This window comes from Condylura cristata, unplaced genomic scaffold (genome assembly GCF_000260355.1).
Source record: "Condylura cristata isolate star-nosed mole 26May11 unplaced genomic scaffold, ConCri1.0 scaffold00036, whole genome shotgun sequence".
NCBI lineage: Eukaryota > Metazoa > Chordata > Mammalia > Eulipotyphla > Talpidae > Condylura > Condylura cristata.
Window position 1 is genome coordinate 12,445,748 of NW_004567137.1, and position 22,075 is coordinate 12,467,822.

Here is a 22,075-nt window from a genome sequence, read left to right on the forward strand (position 1 = left end):
GTTGTAAAGAAGTAAAATACGTGAGATTCACAACCCTAGTCTTCATTACTCATTTTGCATAATTATGGCTTGTCCGGGATGAGTGGGTAAGTGTAAGTAAGACTGAAATAAATCCCTAAAGTGTTCTGAAAGCAGGTCACTTTGGCTATGAATTGAATGGTTCTTTGGGGAGTTTTGATTTCTTCTTTTTTTTCCTGCTTCCATTCATGCCATCTTTTGCTGATCTTCTTGCAAAGTTCTTTTGAATTTTCTGCCTCATTTCCCCATGTATATTGATAAGTTTTTTAAAGTGTATTTATTATTTATGCATAAAAAATTGGAATAAAAGCGACAAGTGCAGGGGGTGAGAGGCTTTACCTGAGACAGATTGGGGAGCAGAATAGGCATATCCACTAGAGGCCTGCTGCGCCATGTGGGTCAGCTCCCTGGCCACGTATTGAACTCAGGCCCTTGAGGTGAGAGCGCCAAGACTTAGCCCTAGGCTACCCGAGAGGCCTTAAGTTTTAATTTCAAAGATAGAAAAGAATATTCATTTTTTCCCTGTGAAGATTTTTTTTCTTCTGTATTTACTTAGTAAGGCATTTACAATTGTCTGTACTGGTATATTTTATAAAAATTAATTGAGCTACATGTATATGTATGCTTTATCTGTGTGACCATTACTGTCAGTGAAAACTTCTAAGTCACTTAAGCTCTTCCAATTTTTATAGTCTGTTTTCTCCTTTCTTTGTAGCTGTGTTTCTTGTGTATTATTCAAAGTATTTTTTTCCTAACGTATTCCAGCTTATTTTTGTATTTATTTTCCAGGTGGAAATTTAATTTATGCCAGCATTTGAGAGAGGGATGTATGCAGGGTGGTGATCGAGAGCAGGGTGCCGGTGGTCAGCTGCTGGCTTCTGGCCCTTCTCTGCTGCATAGTGACAGTGAACCTGGGGCTGTATGCAGTTACGCTGTGACTCAGTTTATTCATTTGCTAAGTGGTACCCAGAATGGCATCTGTCGCCTATGGTTAGGTAAAGATTAAGTGAATCAGTACAGATAAAGACTTAGAATATACATAGTACATGGTATCATAGTTTACCCTTGCACTGTGCAGAAGTTAAGGAACCTGACACCCACATAGTCAACAATGCAAATAGCTTACAGAAACCTCACTGATAGCATTTGTTTACATTTCTTTCTACTGCAGATCTATTATGGATGGTCTCTGGTGTGTAAATTTTAATAAATCTTAACTTCGTAAAATAGATTTGTGGATATTTTATGACAACAAATGATAACAAATAGTAATGATAGAACTACCTGTATTTTACACATTCACAACATACCATTAAAAAAAAAATCTAGGCTCTTTGTTACTGTGAGTGTATTCAAATTGTCACAGATCTCCAAAACATTTCCCAATATTGATATTGCAAAAAAAAAAACCCAAACACTTTTTGGTAAGTGAACTTCAGCACTTCAAACCTGTGGTTTCAAGGGTCCACTGTATCATGTGAAGTGTCTAGGAGTGAGAATTCATGGAACTAGCATACCGTTAGTCATTCAGTTGAGAATCACTGAGATCCCTGGAGTTGGCTTGGTTTGGGGGTTTATTACATAGCTAGAGATCCAGCTTCAAGAGGGATCTGGATGAAGTTGGTGTTGAGTCTTGAACAGCCTGTAGCAACCAAGCTAGCTTCTCTCCTTGTCTCCTTCCTCCACTGGCTATATGACCTCTTGACATTTCATTTCTTCCTCTCACTCTCTTGTGCCATTTTCTCTTTCTCCTAGCTGCCCAACCCTGCCAGCTTGTCCATCGGCACTCCTCAACTCAGGTCAGTTACCCCAGGTGATAGCCTTAGCCCCTAGTCTGTCAGCCTTCTGAGTCCATTGGTTGAGGTTAGCTTATTTGAATGCTGTGCATTCAGATTCCAGTTCTCCTGATAAGGTTGGTAACCTAGGCCTGTGAGATGGAGCAAGCAGGATGATGTGGAACTGAGGGAGTGGGGGTGAGGTGATGTATTTTATGCTCCTGAGACAACTTTCGTATGAATGTCTTCATGACTTTCCAAAGGCATTAATGTATGAAGGTACTGGTTTTGTAAGAGTTATTTTTTTTAAGGATTTATTTATTTATGCATACAAACTGGGGTGCAAGCCAGAGGTGCAGGGGTGGTGAGAGAATTCACCAGAGACAGAGTGGGGAGCAGAACAGGCAGATTGACGAAGTGCACTGCTGAGGGGAGCAGCGGGGGAGACCGGAGAGGTCTGCCACGCCATGTGGATTACCTTCGGGACTGGGGATTGAACGCACACTGAAGTGGCTGCAGCTAGCTTGCAGTGCTGTGTGCTAAGCTGCTGTGCCACCAGGGAGAGCCTGATTTTGTAAGGGTTCTGTATGAGATGAATGGATAAGTTCTATTTCAGCATTGCTAGTTGTATCCAGAGTGGGGAAAAAGCTGCTTTGAGACTTGTACATACTGGTGGATCAGAATGGAGGACAGTGGACTTTTCTGTGCTCTTCCAATATGCCCTGTCTAGTGCACAGCACTAGATATCACTCAGCAATATCACTAGATATCACTCAGCGATATAACTAGATATCACTTGTGAAATATGCAGATTCCTAGATTTCATCTCCAGAGATTCTATGTCACCTTTCCTAGGGTCAGCCCAACTCTGTAGATTTTGTCAAGTGTTCATGTGTTTCTGGGGCAAGTTGCTGGCAGGTTGTATTTGAAGAAATGGTGTATGAGATCTGAGTTGTCTAATAAACCAGGTATTTACCTTTCTTTCACTCTGCCTCCGTGCAGCTCTACTTTATCTTATGAATAACTCGGTTTCTGAAAGTCACTTTCTGATATACTTGCTTAAAACTTAAGAATGGCACCTCTTTTAGGAAGGTTTGGTGGCTTCCTAAGCCAACATATAAAAGCCTAGTTAAGATTTCGTTCCGATTTTGTTAGCAAGCACTTCTCAGGCCCTCTGGCGGGTGTGGAGTGAGTGACGTGGGGGTCATGATGTGGATCAAAAGTGGGGGCGGTGGCGGAGGCTCCCCCGCCTCCAGTAATAAAGCATGCATGTGGACATGAAGGAAGAGAGTGGAAATTTTTACATTAATGGAGAGGAAGAGTGAGTCGTAGAGGGCTCTAACCACAACCAGGAAGACAGGAAGTTCTTGGACTGTCTGTCTGTGCTTTCAATTTAGAAAGAAATTTCATCTTCATTGAGTTGACACTTAAATCAGTTTTTTGACCCTGATTGCTCTTTTTCTGTGGTTTAATATTTGTCTTTTATTGCCTATAGGATTTTCTACAACTCTGTGTACTGCTGACAGCTGGAAATTGATACAAAATACAGAACTCATTCCTTAAATTGTCTCCTCTTTCTGATTTCTCCTTCCCCAAACATCAGTGTAGGGGACAATTTTAAACAGTTTTCATCTCTCACTTTCTCCACATCTTACTGTGTGTTGCTTTTCATCAGTTTTAGGTCTGTTACTTCTCTCTAGCAATTTTTTAATGGACTGATTGTCTTCTATGTGAATAGTGAAAACCTTCTGGGTTGGGTGAGGGCTCCTTGCTTTGTGTTATCCTCAGTCAGTCTCAGGAACTCAAACCAAACTGATCCAATACCCGAGCTCATTTAAATGCAGTATTCTCTTTTCTGCTTGCAACCAAGTTCTTAGAATAAACAAAGGTGCAAAAAAAAAAAAAAGAAAAAAATTCCAATGAAGGCAACTGATTTAAAAAAACCCTCACCCAACCATAAGTATTTATATCTATAAGTATTTATATCTGTCTACCTTTCTGTCTTCATGACTAAGTATTTTTTTAATCAAATTGGAAAGTCAAAGCAAACTCCCTCAATATGACAAAGGGTATCTATGAAAGTCCTATTGCGGTTCCCTGAATGCTGAAAGACTAACTGCTCTACCCCTAATATTAGGAGCAAGGGAAAGATATTTTTTTGTGCTACTTCAATGAAAAGTTGTATTAGAAGCCCTAGCCAGTGTAATAAAACTTGGAAAGGAAGTGAAAGGAAAAAAAACAAAATTGTCTTTATTTGTAGAGCAATGTGACTGTCTATGTGGGAAGAAGCAAAGAATGTACCATAACAGCTGAAATGATTAAGTTTGGTAAGGTCATAGGATTTCAGCTCTCCCTATAAAATTAATTGTGTTTATATGTATTATCAATGAACATTTAGTAATTGAAATTTGTAAGACAAATTGGTAACATCAAAAACATGCTATTCTTTGGGATAAATTTTATAAAATATCTCTGTATGTTCAAATGTCATTTTTTTCCTCAAGTTTTCATATACATTTGACACAAGCTCAGTAAAATCCCAGCAGTCTTTCTTTTTTGATAGCTAATATAAATTTGAAAAAGTGAAACAGTTAAAGCAATTATGGAGTAACAGAATAAAGTTGAAGAAGACACACTGTCTGATTACAAACATTGCTATAAAACAGCAGTGATCAAGGTAGTCTGATACCGGCATAAGAAAAGATCAAGATCAGATGAGACAGAGAAATTTCAGACATGCATATGGTCAACTGAATTTTGACTAAAGCAACAAGGAACATCATCTCATAGCTTGTCTCATGGAAAAAAATTAAACTAAAATATGTCATAAAAATGTAGTGGTAACACTAAAAATTGGCTCTTTGGTTTAGGAAGAGATTTCCTAGATATCCAAATGGCATGAATCATAAAAAATGGATAGATTGGACTTCACACACAGTAAAACTTATGCAGAAGATTTTATTAAGGAAATGATACATCACAGAGTAAGAGAAAGTGTGCAAAATGCAAAGGATCAGTTTCTCAAAAATAAAGTGTGCTTCCAACTCAGTATCAAGACAGATAACCCAATTAAAACATGGGCAAAAGACATTTTACCAAAATAGAGATACAGATAAAGTCTTGAAAATATCCTCCACGCCATTCCTGGCAGGAAATCCAATCAAAACCAACCACGAGGTGGTGGTGAGGGAGTAGGATTAAATATGCAGTGGAATGGACAAACATTTTTTTTTTAAGATTTATTTATGCATTCAGAACTGGGGTACAGGCTGGAGGCGCAGGTGCGGTGAGAGGACTCACCAGAGATGGAGTGGGGAGCAGAACAGGCAGATTGAGGAGGTACACTGCTGAGGGGAGCAGTGGGCGGGTCAGGAGAAGTCTGCCACGCCATGTGGTCACCTCTGTGGTGAGGATTGAACTCATGGGGAAGTGGCTTTAGCTTCTTAGTGCTGTGCTTTAACCCTCTGCGCCACCAGGGAGGGCCCTGGACAAACATTTTAATGAAGAAAAAAGAAAGGAAGTGAAGGAAGAAAGACAGGATGGTAGGGGAAGAAAAGAAAAAAAAAAAACTGCCAAGACATACTAGGGGAAATGTAAATGGGACAGCCACTTTGGAAAACGTTGAGAATTTCCTATAAAATGAAAAGTGCTTTTACCATGTAGCTCAGGATTCCCACTCCCAGATACCCACTGAAGAGGAATGAAAACATGTCTCTGCCCTAAGAACTGTTCACAGACAGGACTGTAGCTTTATTGGTAACCACCCAAAGTGGGAACACCCACATGTCCATCCACAATGACTGGACAAACTCACTGTGGCATGTTCATACAAAAGGAGAAATTCTGCTGCCTGTACCATCTCTGCGGAATCTCATGAGCATTGTGTCAAGGGGAGGAAGTCAGACACCAAAGTCTACACACAGTGTGATGCCATGTGTAGGACATTCTGGAAAAGGCCAAACTGTAGGCACAGAAATCTGCTCATTGGTTCCATGGGGTGAAAAGAGAGTAGGGATGATTTGCAAAGGAGAACAGGGAACTTTGTGAGTGATGGAAATAGTCTAGATCTTGATTATGGTGTACAGTACAAGTGCACTGTGTACATTTGTAAAAATTTATAGCACTGTATACCTAAAATGGTGTATTTTAATGTATGTAAATTATGCTTCAGTAAAAGAGCCCTAAAATTTTTTGTTATTCGCTAAAATTTGCATCCTGATATATGCCTGCATGAATAATTTATTTGCGGTTCAATTTAGTCTAACAAACCTCTGCCATCATATAGTATAAGCTGTGTCCACACTTACTTTCTCATGTAAGTTTGGCAATTCTGGGAGATAGGCATTGTTCACATTTTAGAGATGAGCCACTTCGCTGAGGTTCAGTGAGCCTACGTGATGTGCTTAAGGCCACATAGCAAATCTTTTTGAAATCCAGAGGCTTTTACACAATTTCTCAAAGCCTCTTAAAAATACATCCTATTTGCCAATTTTGAAAAATTGTGTTGGATGTAAGCAGTTCATCTCTACGTTATTTCTTCATCTGTCTCCTGGAGAGATTTATGTAAGGAGGAACCATGTTGACTATGGATGAGGAAGCCAGTGGGAATTTGGAGAATTGGTATGGGTATGAACTGGCACGTGGCTGGGAGAAGAGTGAAGTCTATGGCATGAATGATGAATCAGGGGTAAAGGCTTAATACCTCCTTTCTTTAAACTCCATGGAACTCAGACCAGGCTAGTTATGTACCTGTCAAGCTTCCTCACTACAGCTCTATGTAGATTTGTAGGGGAAGAAAAGAGGAAGAAAGATGTCAGATTTGAAAGAAAGAAAAAGGTAGTTTGGTAAGTGGGAGAAGAAAATTATTCTGATGGGGATATTTGGATGTGGAATCAGAGGAGAAGCCACAGGATCACTGACTGTATGAAAACATTAGCACATGGCATCTGGTGGTGAGGAAAGAATTTAGTGCTAAAATGGAGAAAGTAGCAGGGCTTGACTTAGTCCTGAATGTGAGTTAAACAAAGAAAAGCCACCAGGCTATGCGAAAGGCTGTGACAGTGTTTCAGATGGTTAACCTTGCCCTGGGACCTGGTGAGCAAACAGGACATAAAATTGCAACATGAGACCTTGGCTTGACACTTAGCAATGAGTAGGATTCGAGGCCCCACCTCAGGTCCGGAAGAGAGAGGGGCGGGGTTAAATTCTGGGTAAAGGGTCCTCCCCAGTGGCACAGTGGGTTAGGATGCAGTACTGCAAGCTGGCCACAGACACTTCAGTGCGAGTTCAATCCCCGTCCTGGAGGTGACCCACATGGCACGGCAGACCTCTCCTGACCCGCCCGCTGTTCCCCTCAGCAGTGACTTCATCTATCTGCCTGTTTTGCTCCTACTCTGTCTCTGGTGAAGCCTCTTACCTCCCTCCCCCAGCACCTTTGGTCCGTACCCCAGTTCTGTGTGCATAAATAAATAAATCTTTAAAAAAAATTCTACGTAAAAATAAAAACCTCTAGAGAACCAGAATGAGGGAAAAAAAGATGGTTTCAGTGAAAGTAGGGAGTAGGAAAGAGGCATCCGTAGACGTTTAGTCATGCAGAGATGAGAAAGTGAACTGGGGGAGGTTGGGCTCAGGGAGGGAGTGGAACAGGGCAGAAGCGGTGGGTGCACAGGGGGCAGAGCCTGGAACTGAGAGCCGTGGGGACGAGGGGAGACGAGCCACTGGGGCCCTCAGGAGCAGACCGTGAGTGACTCATGCCTGTCAGGGTACCTTTAGTAAAACGGAAGGGACGAAGGTGTGGTCACAACATTCACACCAACTCTAAAAGGGGATGTTTTCTGGAAACCAGAAGACAAAGTTAGGAAGCAAGGCCAGAGTGGAATGAGGAGGCTGTCGAAGAAGGAGCAGAATGAATGGAAATGAGCTATTCTCTCTCTCTCACTCTCTCTCTGTCTTTCTCACACGCACAGCACACTCACTCATCAACAAGCGCTGAATGAGCAAGGGCAAACAGCCACCAGGCAGCACTTGTGGGCAGACAGCAAAGAGGAGTGAGTGAGTGCAGGATGGTCCAGCCCTTGTCCAGCATTAGCATATTTGGCTCACGTCACCACACGGCAGTGTTCATGTTAGGAAGGGAACTGAACAGTATTTCAGTCAAATACACTCCAGTGACTGTTATTTCGTAAGCACTTGGGTTTCCTAATCATTCTAAAATTGGGGTCTTAACTCTCAACAGCCCTGGCTATTGTGGGGAGACAGAGCAGAGTCCCAGGCTGTAATAAGCCAGGGCGTTGATTTCCCAGCTTCAGCTAAACTGGATGAGGTGATTGGAGATCTGTTCCTGCCCTTGCTGTTTTCCCATCATTTGTTGTTGCCTCTCCAGAGTTAAGTCTAGAACTTAGCAGCACACCTAGATTCCTCCACAGTCTGCAGATTTTTCTCACCACAGCTCTTGCCTTGCACGAACTCTTGCTTCTGACCAGGTCATAGTGTTCCCTGTCTCTGATGGGCTGCAGACCTCATTGCTTTTCCACCTTAGTGCCATTTAATCTTTGTGCTTCTCTGCCCCATTGCACACTCTCCTTCCCTGCCCAGCTCAAAAGATGCTTCCAGATAAAGGTGCCCTTCATGCTCACACCTGGAGCCATCCCTCTGTCCACCCCCCCTCTCCTTTAGTACCTTGGCACCATCTGGAAATCCTGTGTCAGGGTGTATGTGTCTTACCTTGCCCAGTGGACACCAAGTCTTGACTGCGTGGAGCAATCACTGGGATTTGCACAAGGAACTTGCAGTGAAGAACTAGTGATTCTTTGGACTTGAGGAGCAGGGACTAGGATCTGGTGTCTAAGGGTCTAAGTCAGCATTCAAAATCTACTTTAAAATGGGCAACTCACAGAATATCTGAGTATGCACCGTGTGTCTGGATAGGCAATTGGTTCTCAGGTTCTGGCACATTCTGCAACCCGGCTGAGTCAGGGAGAGACCTCCTTTGGCCTCAGTGGCTTGGTGAAGGAGATGAGCCTGCAGCCATTTCTTCCTGGCCATTTCTACGGTGATGGCGGACATGGTAATTCAGACCTGTTATCCTGATGCAGTAGTATAGACAAACTGGATTTTAGAGGGAAAGAGCAGCTCTGTTTTTAAAACACAAAATGAAGTAGAAAGGTTGACCAAATTGCAACCAGTTCATTGTTACAGCAAGACATTTGCAAACATTTTTTCATTCTTTTCCCACTGCTAGCTTTTCTATATATTAAGAAAAACAATGCTAAGTTAACTGTGGTATATTTCCTTGAAATCCTATATTTATGTTTTCTTATGTTGGCCTATTTTTTGGTTTGTATTTTGGCTTTGCACTCAGCAGTGAAAATTGATTCTAAAATTCACCTTTTTTTTTTTTTTTTTAAATGAAGTGGCTACCATCCACATCAGAGAGAAGAAAGCGAGCAAGTCTGGGCTTCATTAGCCACTTTGTTCAGCGCTGTAATGTTCTGTCTAATAACCACATTCTCCTTCATGAAAATGCTCTGCCTTTCTGTGGGTTTGCTTTGTCATCATTCTGGTAATTGCATGGTGTATTTTCTGACTCCCTGTGCTTTCACATTCCTCACGTTCAAAATGCTGGCGCCCGAGGGCTGTGCTCTGAAATATTCTGCGGAGGTGTGTCCATTCTTTGCAGAGGGCCTGACCTGGAGCGTGCTGCCAGAACTGATAAGCAAACCAGGCCCTGAGGATGAGCAGCACCCTTCCTTCCTCAGTGGCAGGTGGTGTTGGAATTCAGGTCCCGATTTCACTATTTTGACCGAGAGGCTCCGAGGCCTCCTTGTGGAATGCAGGAGGAGGCTCTGACATGTGTGGATGGTGCTGCAAGCAGATGGTACCGGCTTGTTTAATGTGAAGACTGTTTACCAAAAAGAACATCTACCAAGGTGTGGGCAGTCCTGTATCCTGGAGCCAGTAAAGACTGAGGTAGCTACCACCAAGTAGTCCCAAAGGAGGAATGCCAAGTTTTCTGAAATTTGGAGGGACAATGTGTGGAGAAAGTCATTTCATGAAAGCTGTCTCCATCAGTCAAGTCCTAAAGCACTCCATTGGGGTACCTGAGGCAGGATGCAGGCCTCTACTCAGAGGCCTTAGCAAGGTCTGCATGTCCCTCGGGGCTTGTGCTATGTGTTGATCAAACCCAACTGGAAGCTGAGGGTGAGGAAGTCCATTGTACTCCCAGGCTCAGGACTCAAGAGTAGACAGTGAGTTGTCCTTGAAGGGGCAGTGGAGGACACAGGAATTCCCAAATCAGGGGGAAGAGAATTTGAAGTCAACCAGGCCGTTGGTTTTATTTTACGGGGAAAGAAGTAGAGCCACAGAGGGGCTTAACATGAGCAATTCATTCTAGGTCACATGGCTTGTTGGTGACAGAACTGTAGCAGGACCTGAGGTTTGCTGGTCCTCAGTGTATATGCCTTCTCCTTCCCCATTGTCTACAGTGATTGGAGAGGAAATGGGAACAAGGAGGAAGGGTGAGAAAAATTGCTTATGTTCGACGTACGATGAATTCTCTGAGTAGGTGTTCTGTTGCACATGTGATGTTAGAGGGACCTAAGGGAGTTCAAATTCGTTAGGGTTGGTTGTGTGGTTCATAGGTATGTGGATTGAATGCATAACAAATGGCATTTGGTATTAAGGAACAGATGATGGCATTTAGACCCGATAACCAGCCAGCTCAAATGACAGGCCTATCTTGCTTAATTCTGGTCTTGCCCCTGTGCTCTTCTCAAGGTCTTTCATTTCTTCAGAGTCTTGTTTAAGACTTTGGCTATGAAATGAAGATCGAATCATGCTTGGGTGCGATGCTCGTCAAAGACCCAGGGTAGTGGACTAATTTATACACACATATATGTATCACTTGTAGAGGCTTTGAATTATGCACATGTGTATATGTGTGAATAAGTTCTCTGATATGTAGGCAGTCGTCCACCAACAGTGTTGACCAAGGGTGATTCCCATGTAATAACATGGGGATGGAAATGATATTGGTATTTGTGGTATTTTCCCTTTTCATCATCCTTGGGGAGTAGAGAAGCTGGAACTGTGCATTCATATAGCAGTGTTGATGGACAGCGGCGGCTCCTTCTGGTATTGTTGCACAACATTACATTATTGAAGCAACATTACACTATAATATTACATGAGTTTCAGGTGTTCCTTGTTGAGAATTTATCTGTGTATACACTACACTTAATTTTGTGGCGTAAATCTAAGTCTGTCCGTTACATACCATTGTCCCTTTGTCCTGATTTATCCAACACTCTCCTTATTGGCTCTTTCTTGGAGACAGTGTTGGATCCCATCTCCAATAAATGTTTATTAAGCACCTCCCATATGCCAACACTTTGCTAAGTAATACACATAGATCAAGGAGATATAAACCCTGCCTTTACTTCAATAGGGCATGCAAGAACTATCTCACTAATCAGAGGAGTGAAAGTTAGGCTCTGTTTTCCTAACTCCATGCAGGTAGTGAATGAAGTTTTGTATTCTGAAGATAATGGATGACTATATTGATGTAGTTGAAGTTGTCATACTGTGCACAAAATTTGATGTCTGTTTAGTAACTGACAAGGAGAGCAGGAGTAGGTGCTGATGGATTCCTATGATTTAAAATCCAAAATATTGTTTCTATTGCATATCAGGTTATTACCTGTAGATTTTAACATTTTAAGACAGCCTATTTCTAGGGTCAGTAGGAACTATACTAAAGCAGGAGAGGGCAGTAGGGAGGAAGGAGTTCTTTGATTCTGTTCTAAGTAATTTGAGGCAAAAGGAGCTCCTTATCTATCTCCAGGCAGAGTATATTCACATTCCATAAGTAAATACCAGGAACCTGCTAGATGCTTCCAAGTAAACTTGTTTAGCATTCACAGCAACTCTGTGGGATGAGGACCCATCTTATAATGAAAAAATTGAGATGCAGGTCATCTAATTTACTGTGTTTCCCCCCCCCCCCCACCAAGGTGTCAAAGCCAAGTTTCAATTCTAGATCTTTTGACTTCCAGGTCCTTGAGTTCTTCTTTATATCGTAATAACATTCTGTTATTTTTTTGCAATGTCTCTCTCTATTTTCATTAGTACTTCATTTATCTGGTTATTTAGCTTGTTCACAAGCTTAGCTCATTACTCTTCTGATCTTCTCTGGAACAATGGGAATGTTTTATTCTGACTCTTATACCCTGTGACCCTCTGTTTTGGTCACTAGGCTAAAATAAAGGCACCTTGTAGATTGAGTCCCATTTGGTATTGTATCCCATCTCTTGGCACATTCTCTGGTACATGGATGACACTCAATAAGCATTTGTTAAATGTGTCCATTTCCTCAGTCATCCTATGAAAGCATTTGTTTCACGCTAACAGGTGAGAAGCTGAGCGTCAGAGAGGTAGGGAATCACATACCAAGTTAGGGGTAACTGAGAATGTGTTTCCAATTCCAAAGCTTTGCTGTCTCCACACTGCATAGTCAGTGGGACTGAGTGGAATTGGGGTGAAGGGGCCTGGGGAAGGGAATTTGTCCAGGATTGCGTGGACTGGGAGTATATTTCAGCAGTAGAGTAAACCATCTTGATATGGTCTTAAATTTTTTTTTTTTTGATATGGTCTTAAATTTTAAATCTATTTTCGCACAGGCCTTGTATCTGCAGCTCATTATCCAAGCGTTTTTGGGTCGATGACTGGCTTGGTAGTCCTTGCCCACCCCTGGCTCGCTGTTGCCGTCTCAGCCTTCTCCCCTTGGCCTCCTGCCCAGCTGAGATTTCCCTGTTGTCCTCTTCTGCTGCTCTTTTTATTATCTGTCGCCCATATTCGGTGTTCAACTCTCATCTAGCCCCCCCATCCTCTTCCACCTGCTTAATCATCAGTGACAAGCCAATAATTTTTATTAACACTTGAAAATGATATTTTGCTGTTAAACCAATACATGCAATTGCCCTAATTCGTTGCCAAATGGTAATAATCAGAATCAGGTTTCAAAAGGTTTGGATTTCAGTAGGGCTGCGCACACTGTCCTCAGAGGCATATAAATTAATTATTATTAAGAACCGTGCACAGATGTTAGAAAAGAATCTTTGAACAGTTTGATGTCTGCTCTTGCAGAATGCTTACAACAACAACAACAACAAATAAAAAACAACAAAATAAAAACCTTGAGGGGAAGTTGCTGGTAAAAATGCAGGTAATCACCTGCACTTGTATTATAAATTTCTGTTAAAATGTGCATATATATCTTTTATCCACTGTCTGTACAGTCTTTGTGTCAAGACTTTGAGGGAAATGAAATTAAAAATGTTAATTTAAAGGCTAAAATGAACTTGGAACTTAAACATTTTTAAAAAATCTGCTAATTCAAAAGTTATTTTAAATCCATTTACTTGATCCTATATCTTGGTTCATGGCACTCTTTCTGTATCGGTGCAGATAAGGATGTCTAATTTAATTGAGTTGTTTTTTTATATATTTTTATTTTTCCACATACATTTTAGAATAAGCTAATGAAATGTCTTTAAAAACACTGCTGCTATTTTGATAAACATTACCTTGAAGTTACACATTATTTGGGAGAAAATAGAATTCTCTAAAATACTATGTTATAATATCCCTGTGATGTGATTACATTGTTTGACTTCTTTCATCTCTTCTCATAGCCTCTCAAGTTTTCTTTGCAGAGGTCTTTTGTGGTTTTTGTTAATTCCTAAATCATGGATAGTTGCTATTGACATTATGACTGTTACGTTTTTCCCCCTATCCCTCCCTTTGACTGTTACACTTTTTAAGTTTAAAAAATAGAAGAAAACAATGGGTGTTTTCTAAGAGTGTCATTTATCTGGCAATCTAGCTCTCCTCATGTTCACACTAAGCGTTCCTCTTATCACTCCTTACGATTCCCTACTCCTTTCTCCTTCCGTTCTCCTTAACCTCAGGGCCTTCACTGCATTTATTAATGTCTGCTAGATTTTGTGAGTGTTTTATTTAGTCAAGTTATGTAAATGCCCAGCGTTTGTTTCTGTCATTCAGACTTAGTTTCCAACACACAGTTCCTCAAATCCCTTCATTTTGCTGTAAATAGCTGTGTTTCATCTTTCCTCACAGCTGCCTGGTATTCCATCGTGTGGAGGGGCCACAGCTTCTTAACCCACTTGTCCTTTGATGGACACTTAGGCTGTGTCCAATGTCCACTTTCTGCCTGGTGCAGGTAGTGCTTCAACAATGTTGATCATATAGTTTTTATGCATTGATGATTTTATATTCTTTGGATCGATAGCCAAAAGTGGGATTGCTGGGTTGTTCAGTATTTCTGTTTTTAGTTTTTTAAAGCTGAATCTAGATATTTTCCATATTGGCAGCATTGGTTTACATTCTTGCCAGAAGGGTAATAGTCTCCTCTTTCTCTGCATCCTCTCCTACTAATACTAATAGCTTTAAAATTCTGTTGGATGTTCTATGTGAATAGATAGTGATTATATTCAGATAATGCTAGTTTTTTTTCTTTCCATTCCTAAAACTTTTATTTTTTTAAATTTACCTTCCTATTTCTTTTGACTTATTAGAGAATATCCAATAGTAATGGCACATCAACCTGACATTTTCTCAGTATCTAAAAGGATGTGACCATTCCTTTGCTATTAATATTAACTCTTACTAGCTCAAAGATGATGATCGCCTTCATTTTCTGTTAAAAGTTTCTAAAAATGTGTTTGAACATTCAATTCATAAATAGGGATTTCTTTTAATCAGACAGGTTTTCTTCATTTTTTTGGGAAGAAAACTTTTATGTACATATCCCCTTTAGACCGCTTAAGCAGTGAATTATTTTGGTATCCTGAAATTAAGCCATCTTTGCATTACTCATGTAAACCACACCTGAGAAGAATGATGATTTTTTTTTTTAATAGGCTGTTTGTTTTGGGTAGCTAATACTTTGATGTTTTTTTTTTGCCTTTCTATTCTTAAGTGAAATGAGTCTATGATAATCTTTTCTTGTCTTATAATTATGCGGATTTAGAATTACATTTTCCTTCTTTTCCTATCTTGTTCAACTTATATGAGCAAAGCTCATTTCTTCCTTAAAGCACTTCCTCTGTAAAGCCATGTACTTTAAAAGCTTCCTTTTCTTTTAGCAGCGATGGGAGGGGTAATTGAGAAAAGTGGCACTTGTTTCTTTGCTTCTTTGTAGTGTCTTCAGACTTTTTGTAGATTTATATTTTCCATTCACTTAAAAAATGTGTCCCCTGGTGTATGTGTATTTCTAGGTATCTGAACTAGTTCAACCTTTTGCTTTTTTAAAAAATCATGGATGTCATTGTTTATATTTTGCTCGTTGGATCAATCTATTTCTTCCCAGGATAATTTGTTTATTGCTTTATACATGCTTAGCCTGTATTTTTAGATTCATGATTATTGCATCTTCTTGATACTAGTAGGTGGCGTATCTCATTGTCACTTTTGACACTTTCATCTATGAATTTTATTTTATCTTTATATTTAAATTTTGATAGATAGTACTACATTGACCTTCAGAAAGGTCAGACTCACTCCACTTATGCTGGACAGAATCTATTGTTTCTCTTCACACTCTAATCTGACAAATTTTAAGCATATGTCTCCTGGATTTCTGTCATCAGTATCATTTGGGATACTGGACCTGATGTGTAGTCCTGGCACTTTTAATCTTCATTTTACTTGCTGTCCATCATATTCTAATCACAGTCTGCCTAATTGGATTGCTCCAAACAGCATCTTGACTGCATTAAAGGATAATGCTTGGAAAACTTGATTTAATCATCTATTAAATCCCATTTATCCTTCTGGTTAGGGTTGTTCCACCACTTGCTTTTCTCGGAAGATGGGATTGATCCAGCTTCTCACTCACGTGTGTCTTCACTTGGTTCCTGGTGTGGGCTGCTTTTGGCTGTGCTCATCTGCAGGTGTGTGTGTGAGCCTGGCTGCTGTGTCTCCTGTTTGCTGTGGACCTGGGGTCCACTCAGCTTGGCCTTCATGGAGTCAGAGTCCTGTACCATCAGTGCTCCCATTCTCTTGCTTTGTTCTAGTCCTACTTGGTGCCTGATGTCACAGCATGACTTGGGGGTGCTGAGCTCCACTGATTCCCATTAATAACCCTGAATAACTGCATGACTCTTGAATTATGCTTCCCATCTGGAAAGCCATCAGTAGAATTTGCTGCTACCCCGAGGTCATTACATGACTTTTTTTTCAGGGAGTTATAACCGTCCGGAAAATGATATCTCTTGCCCCCTGTGAAGTTCCTCTTAACATTCCTCTCAGCTCTGTCTGCCATTCTCTCACGCCCACCTCCCACATGCTGACTTGATGCTTTCATAAATAGCTAGGCTCCTTGAACAGCCTCCATAGAAACTTAAAGGTAACATCCTTTGCATCTACAGAGTATTTTAAATTCTTCAAAGCACTTCCATATACATATTATCATTTGATCCTCAAAAACTCTTTCAGGTATGTAGGTTAGATATATTATCCTGACTTCACCCCTGAAGAAGTAGAGACAGTGGTCAGTTTTTTGCCCATCCTAGAGTACTTAGTTTATATGGAACTGGTAATAGAATGCAGTTTGGTTTTTGTTGATGACTTCATTCACTCATGTACTCATTTGTTTGCTCATTCATTCATTCATGTTTATACCTGAGAGGCAGCAGAATGGTAAAAAAGGATTTTGGGGACAAACTGGTTGGGAACTGGAGGTTGTCCTTATCAGCTGTGTGATCCTGGTACTAAGACAAAGAATATAACTTCCTTTTTTGTAATATGAGAGAAATTAGGACATGAGCTTTCACTGTGATTTAACAATACATGAGCATCACCTGGCAGTACTGGTGGCTGCCATATGGTAGGTTATAGGAAAAATGTTACTATATATCTCTCACTATGAAATAAGTCACTATTATGGTCAAAATATTGACAATTTTAAAAAGGTAGAAATTAACTGGCTTCCACTCAGTGGGTCTTTTTCCTATTATATGTGAGGCCCCACTGCACCCAAGACTAGAAATGAGACCAGATCTTCTCTGTCTGTGTCTACTGCTGCCTTGTGGTCCTGGAGGGGGGAGTGTATGTGAGTTGTATCCTGAACACCAAGAATAATGTCTGCCAGGTAGTAGGTGATCAATAAGAGCTTAGAACTGAAAAGGTCCTTAGTGCCCAGGAGACCACCAGCCAGTTAGCACAGGCAGCACATCATCCTTTCGTTGTTATAGACTAACATAGGTGCTTAAATAGAGCATGCAGACTGTGGGGAGAGCCCCCCAAAACAGTGCTCAATACTGCTGCCGGCAGGAGCGCAGCAGAGAGAGGGAACAAAACTTCTCATAGTGGGAGCATCTAGAGTAGCTGACCTGTTGGTAGAAGCAAGCAAAACCAATTTACTTATCTTGGAATGCATGCTTCCTCTCAGGGAACCCCCTTCTAATGTGTGAAATTGAGTTTGTATTCAAAGCAGCATCTTTGTTTGTCTCAGAGTCCCTGTGTTACTGGTATCTCCTGTAATGTATTGCTTTGTAAAGTGCTTTGCTCTGTCCTGAGTATAAAAGAGACACTCAGTAAGACCAGATTCCATTCTTTGAGTGTCACAACTAGCCATTGCATAACAAAGCATAATATATTATGTGAGGTGCCCCAGAGGAACAGAAGAGATATTTTAAAGAGAGCAAATAAAACATCAAAGTAGGAGAGTGCTGAGTGCATTAAAGTTAATAAACTGTCATGGCAGAGTGGACCACTCTTCAACGTGAAGGAATCTGATTTAGTGACTTGTAACTGTAGAATTCGAATCCCATCGGAATGGAGTCAGCCTCTAGTTTTGCCAAAATCTAAATCTTTCTGTTCTCCTTGAGGACAAGTCCTGGAAATGGAAGAGATTATTATTGTTATTATTTTGCCAACAGCTCTTTGAGTTGCTTAAGCCATCTGAATATTCAGTGCGGCTCAGCTGTACACAGTGTTACTTTGAGTCTGCTCTAGGGGAGGAATTCAGGCCTGACTCTCCCGCTGGACTGCTGAATGGGGATTTCTAGGACTCATGTAGTCATTCCCAGTTTCCACAGAGACATGAAGACTAGAAAGTTGTCTGGAGTAAACGTTACTAGTTGTGAACCACTGGGCTTTTCTCCTTATTTACAAGAGATGGACAAGGCAATCAATACAGGTCTTCTTCTTGGCAGAGATGAAGGATGAATTCAACAGCAAGTGTTCCAAAATGTCTCCTGCCAAGAACTGGATTGGATTTTGTGCTTCTTCAGCCACAAAATGTCCCAGCACCTTACTCCCAAATCATTAATGCCCTTTGCAGTCAGTGTGCTCAGCCTGAATACATCCTTTGCTTTCTTTAGACAACACTTTCTTACCGAATTTTCTGTTAGCTAAACTCTCAAAGGTTTTAGATCTGAATCTCTTACTTTTCTTATTCCTCAAAGAAATTGGAGATACTAGGCAGCATTTTCATCCTTGATTACACTCTGTCTTTGTAGCAGGATGAGAATTCCTGATTCTGGTTCTGGATGCAGTTAGTAGAATATTTCCTCGGAGTATAAAAATGCTGTGCTTCTACACAAGTAGCATTATAATATCATTGACCTTGGGAAAATTACATAACCGTTTTGAGCTTCCGTTTCTCCATTTGAGAAATGGGAATAAAATGACTATTATACAGGCTTTCTATGAGGACTGAAGAGATTACCTTGGAGAAAATGCCTAGCAGAGTGCCTTATACACAACAGATTTACAATAAATGATTGCTTAAAACAAACCAAAACAACATAGGCCAGGCCAGTTCTGTTTAAGAGGAACTCTTGGAGAACGGTGAGAAATGTAAAGAGAAATGTCTGAGCTTCATGAAAACGTGCCCTCAGTCTAGTGCAAAGCAAGATTGAAGGGAAATAGGTGGACGTTAATGTGTTGGAGGGTCTAGGTAAAAGGGTGATGCAGATACAATTCAGCAGTTTCTGGGTGAGTCTGCGCTAGGGTGCCATCAGCAGTACACTGGAGAGTGTCGAAAGGTGCCTCCTGCACATCAGCATGCTTCCAGATCACTGGAAACAAATGGGAATGGAGGCTTCCTTGTGGTGATAGAAGCTGAGAGACAGTGTGGTATAACACAATGGAATGCAAATTGGCCTAAAAAAAAATGATCCAGGTTCAGGTTCGTTTTACCTAATTGACTCATGGGCTTGGACCTCTTAGGTTCTTGGAGCCTTCACTTCGACATCGATCCGATGGAGATAATATCTTATTTTCCTCTCACTGGGTTCTTGTAAGAATCAGTAGCGATGTGTTCAAAAGTATTGCCCACACATCAGCTGTTCTTTTGATTTAGTATAAAGAGCCAGCTACCCAAAGGGTTGGCGAAGAATTTTCCAGCCCTGTGAGGTGAACACAAAAGCAACAAAAAGATGGTTATGTGGCTCTCTGTGTCCAGCTTGCCGAGACCATGTTCTGTTGCAAGCCACTGCTGAGCCCATTTTGCTGCTCAGTTTGCCTGACCTTGGCCATCCCCTTGACCCGAGAGCAGTTCAAGGGCGGGTATGAGAGGAGAAACTCACGATCACTCAACAACAGCAGACCCCCTTTTGCAGACCCCCCCCTCCTTGGCATCCCGAAAGCCTACACCTCCTGCAGCCTTTCCCTTGTTAGCTGCTGCTGGCTTTAGCAAGGTATCTTTCACTGTCTGGCTCAAGGATTTTTGATGCTTCTGAAAGATTTTTTTTTTTCCTTCTCATGCTGCAAAGCAAACACGAATGAGGGGAGACTAGGCTAGACAATACAAGATGGGTTTGATGATCAGCCAAACTGGGGATCCGTAATTCTGGGCTCACAGGGTTCTGCCCTCATGCATTGGTGATGTGGTGCGGTTCACCCTTGAACTTCTCTTTCTTTGTGTCCTCTCAGGGAGTCGACGAGTTGAAGATGAAGCTCAGAGCAGAGTGCTGTTCTCCCAAGTTCTGGTTGGTGTTGGCTGTCCTGGCTGTGTCAGGCAGCAGAGCTCGCTCCCAGAAGAGCGCCCCCAGCATTGGCATCGCTGTCATCCTCGTGGGCACTTCCGACGAGGTGGCCATCAAGGATGCCCACGAGAAAGATGATTTCCACCATCTCTCCGTGGTGCCGCGCGTGGAGCTGGTTGCCATGAATGAGACTGACCCAAAGAGCATCATCACCCGCATCTGTGATCTCATGTCTGACAGGAAGATCCAGGGGGTGGTGTTTGCCGACGACACAGACCAGGAAGCCATCGCCCAGATCCTTGACTTCATCTCTGCCCAGACTCTCACCCCCATCCTGGGCATCCATGGGGGCTCCTCTATGATAATGGCAGACAAGGTAAACAGGGGGGCTGCCGTGAGAACAGCCTGGGGGTGCATTTGAGACAGAAATGCTCCATTTGCTTTATTAAAAAAAACGTGTTTGTGATGGGGGAAGATAACAGGAGGGAATGGAGAGACTGGGAGTTAGTCTGATTGCCAGAAAGGAAAGGGAGTGGGTCTGTGTGTCTATTTGCCTGAGAATGGATTCCCTGACGTGACTTAAGAGATGTTGAAGCTTGTAGCCCTCCGAGATACTTTTCTTCAAACACATGTATGAGTAGTTGCTTCCAAACTTGAAGGTGGGCCCACCCTAGTAGTCCATGCTCCCCCCTGCTCATCTATTGAGTTTCAAGAATATAAAGAAAATCCCATGAGGCAGATAATTTCTTTCTCTGAAGATCCTCATATCATAGGAATGTGCTTTTGGCCAAGGTGTCCATGTTCCTCTCCCATGGATCTGTCTATCTGAGTGGATTTGAATCCAAGAGCCAGCAGCAGCTGCATTTCCCCATGTCGGTTTAGAGGCCGCGGTCCCTAGCTACTGCTCGCTCCTCAGAATCTCCTGAAGGGCTGTCAGTGCTGCTGAAGCCTAGGTCCCTCCTCCTGAGGTTTGGAAATCTGTTCCCACCTTCGGGAGTCTTAAAAGCTCCCCGGAGCATGTGAGTGTGCAATTAAGGCTGAGAACCACTGCTTTAAGCTCTCAAATCAGTCCTCACCTCTCCTACATTAATGTTAGATGAATTGTCATATGACAAACTAATTACCTCTGACATTAATGCTTATTCTCTAACTGCTGAGTGTTTTGTTTGTGGCTGTGTTTTGTGTCTGCTGTTTTCACTTATTGAGTTATTTTCCCCTCGCTTTATTGGTTATTGCTCACTGCTTAGATAGAGCACTTCTCACTTGGGTATTGTCCTTCGAATGATTCATTTCACCACAAGTGCACATTTATTGTTTTCATCACTTTGGGCTTTTTAAATCGTCTCTACCTTTGCATTGCCATCTTGTGCTTGTTATCATCACTTCCAAAATTACCTTTCTTTTCCTACTTAAAAGGCATGCTGTGGGGTTAATGATGTTTGTCAACACTTCAAAAACCGAGCACAGATAGCACAAGCCTGCTCTTTGGCCAGTTGAGACCCATCTCCCTGTAGGTCTTGGCTGGAGAAAATAACCTTATGTGATCACTATCGCCATCTGTCGGCCGCAGACAGAGATGACAACTAGAGTCTGTTCTGGAGCTTCCTTTATTCCCTCCAGGAAAGGTCAAGTGGAAAGTACTAAGTGGAGGGAACTTCAGTAGCATCCAAGGAACGAGGAACGTAAACTTTCTCTCACATGGATGCAGGGTGAGAACTTAGAAAACATGCTGGTACCTGTGGCCTGTGCTCTGTAATGAAGAAGGATAAGCTTAGACAGCATGGAAAATGTAGATGACCTTTAGAAAATGTGCTGTTTATTGCTTCAAGTAGTTTTTGGAAACATCATGGTTCTTAGAAAAATAATATACATTAGCAGTGGTGTTTTCGAGACACAATATTACACAGAACAGACACCATGCTGCACCAGCCAAATTTTTGAATCATAAATGTTTATTTTGCAACAGGTGGAATACACACACATATGTGTGTGTGTGCATTTATTGCATATGTGGGTTATTGTGCTATCCTAGTAATTTCAACATCACCTTGTCCCAGTACAAGTTTCTAGGCTGAACGGGTTGGTTGCTTCTGTGTTGTCTCCTATAAAAACGTTAATAGGATGATGACAAGAGGAAGGAAAATACAGACCAGGTGGAGAGACCAAGCTTCTGTGCTCATATGCACACTAGCTGTTTGCAGTGTGGTTATTGTGGGCTGGGCATTCTTGCTATGCAGGTGTGATCTCTTTTTAACTGTTTTTTTTTTTTTT

General features: G+C 41.6%; 1 protein-coding gene across 1 annotated transcript in view; it reads left to right on the forward strand.

The window, feature by feature from the left end:
- Window positions 1–22,075, forward strand: part of GRIN2B (glutamate receptor, ionotropic, N-methyl D-aspartate 2B) — a 410,955-nt gene that overhangs the window by 93,778 nt on the left and 295,102 nt on the right. The window contains exon 2 of the mRNA XM_004693259.1: window positions 19,752–20,180. Within this exon, the coding sequence (XP_004693316.1) occupies window positions 19,770–20,180 (411 nt within the window). The 5' untranslated portion in view covers window positions 19,752–19,769. The remainder of the gene's footprint in view (window positions 1–19,751; window positions 20,181–22,075) is intronic.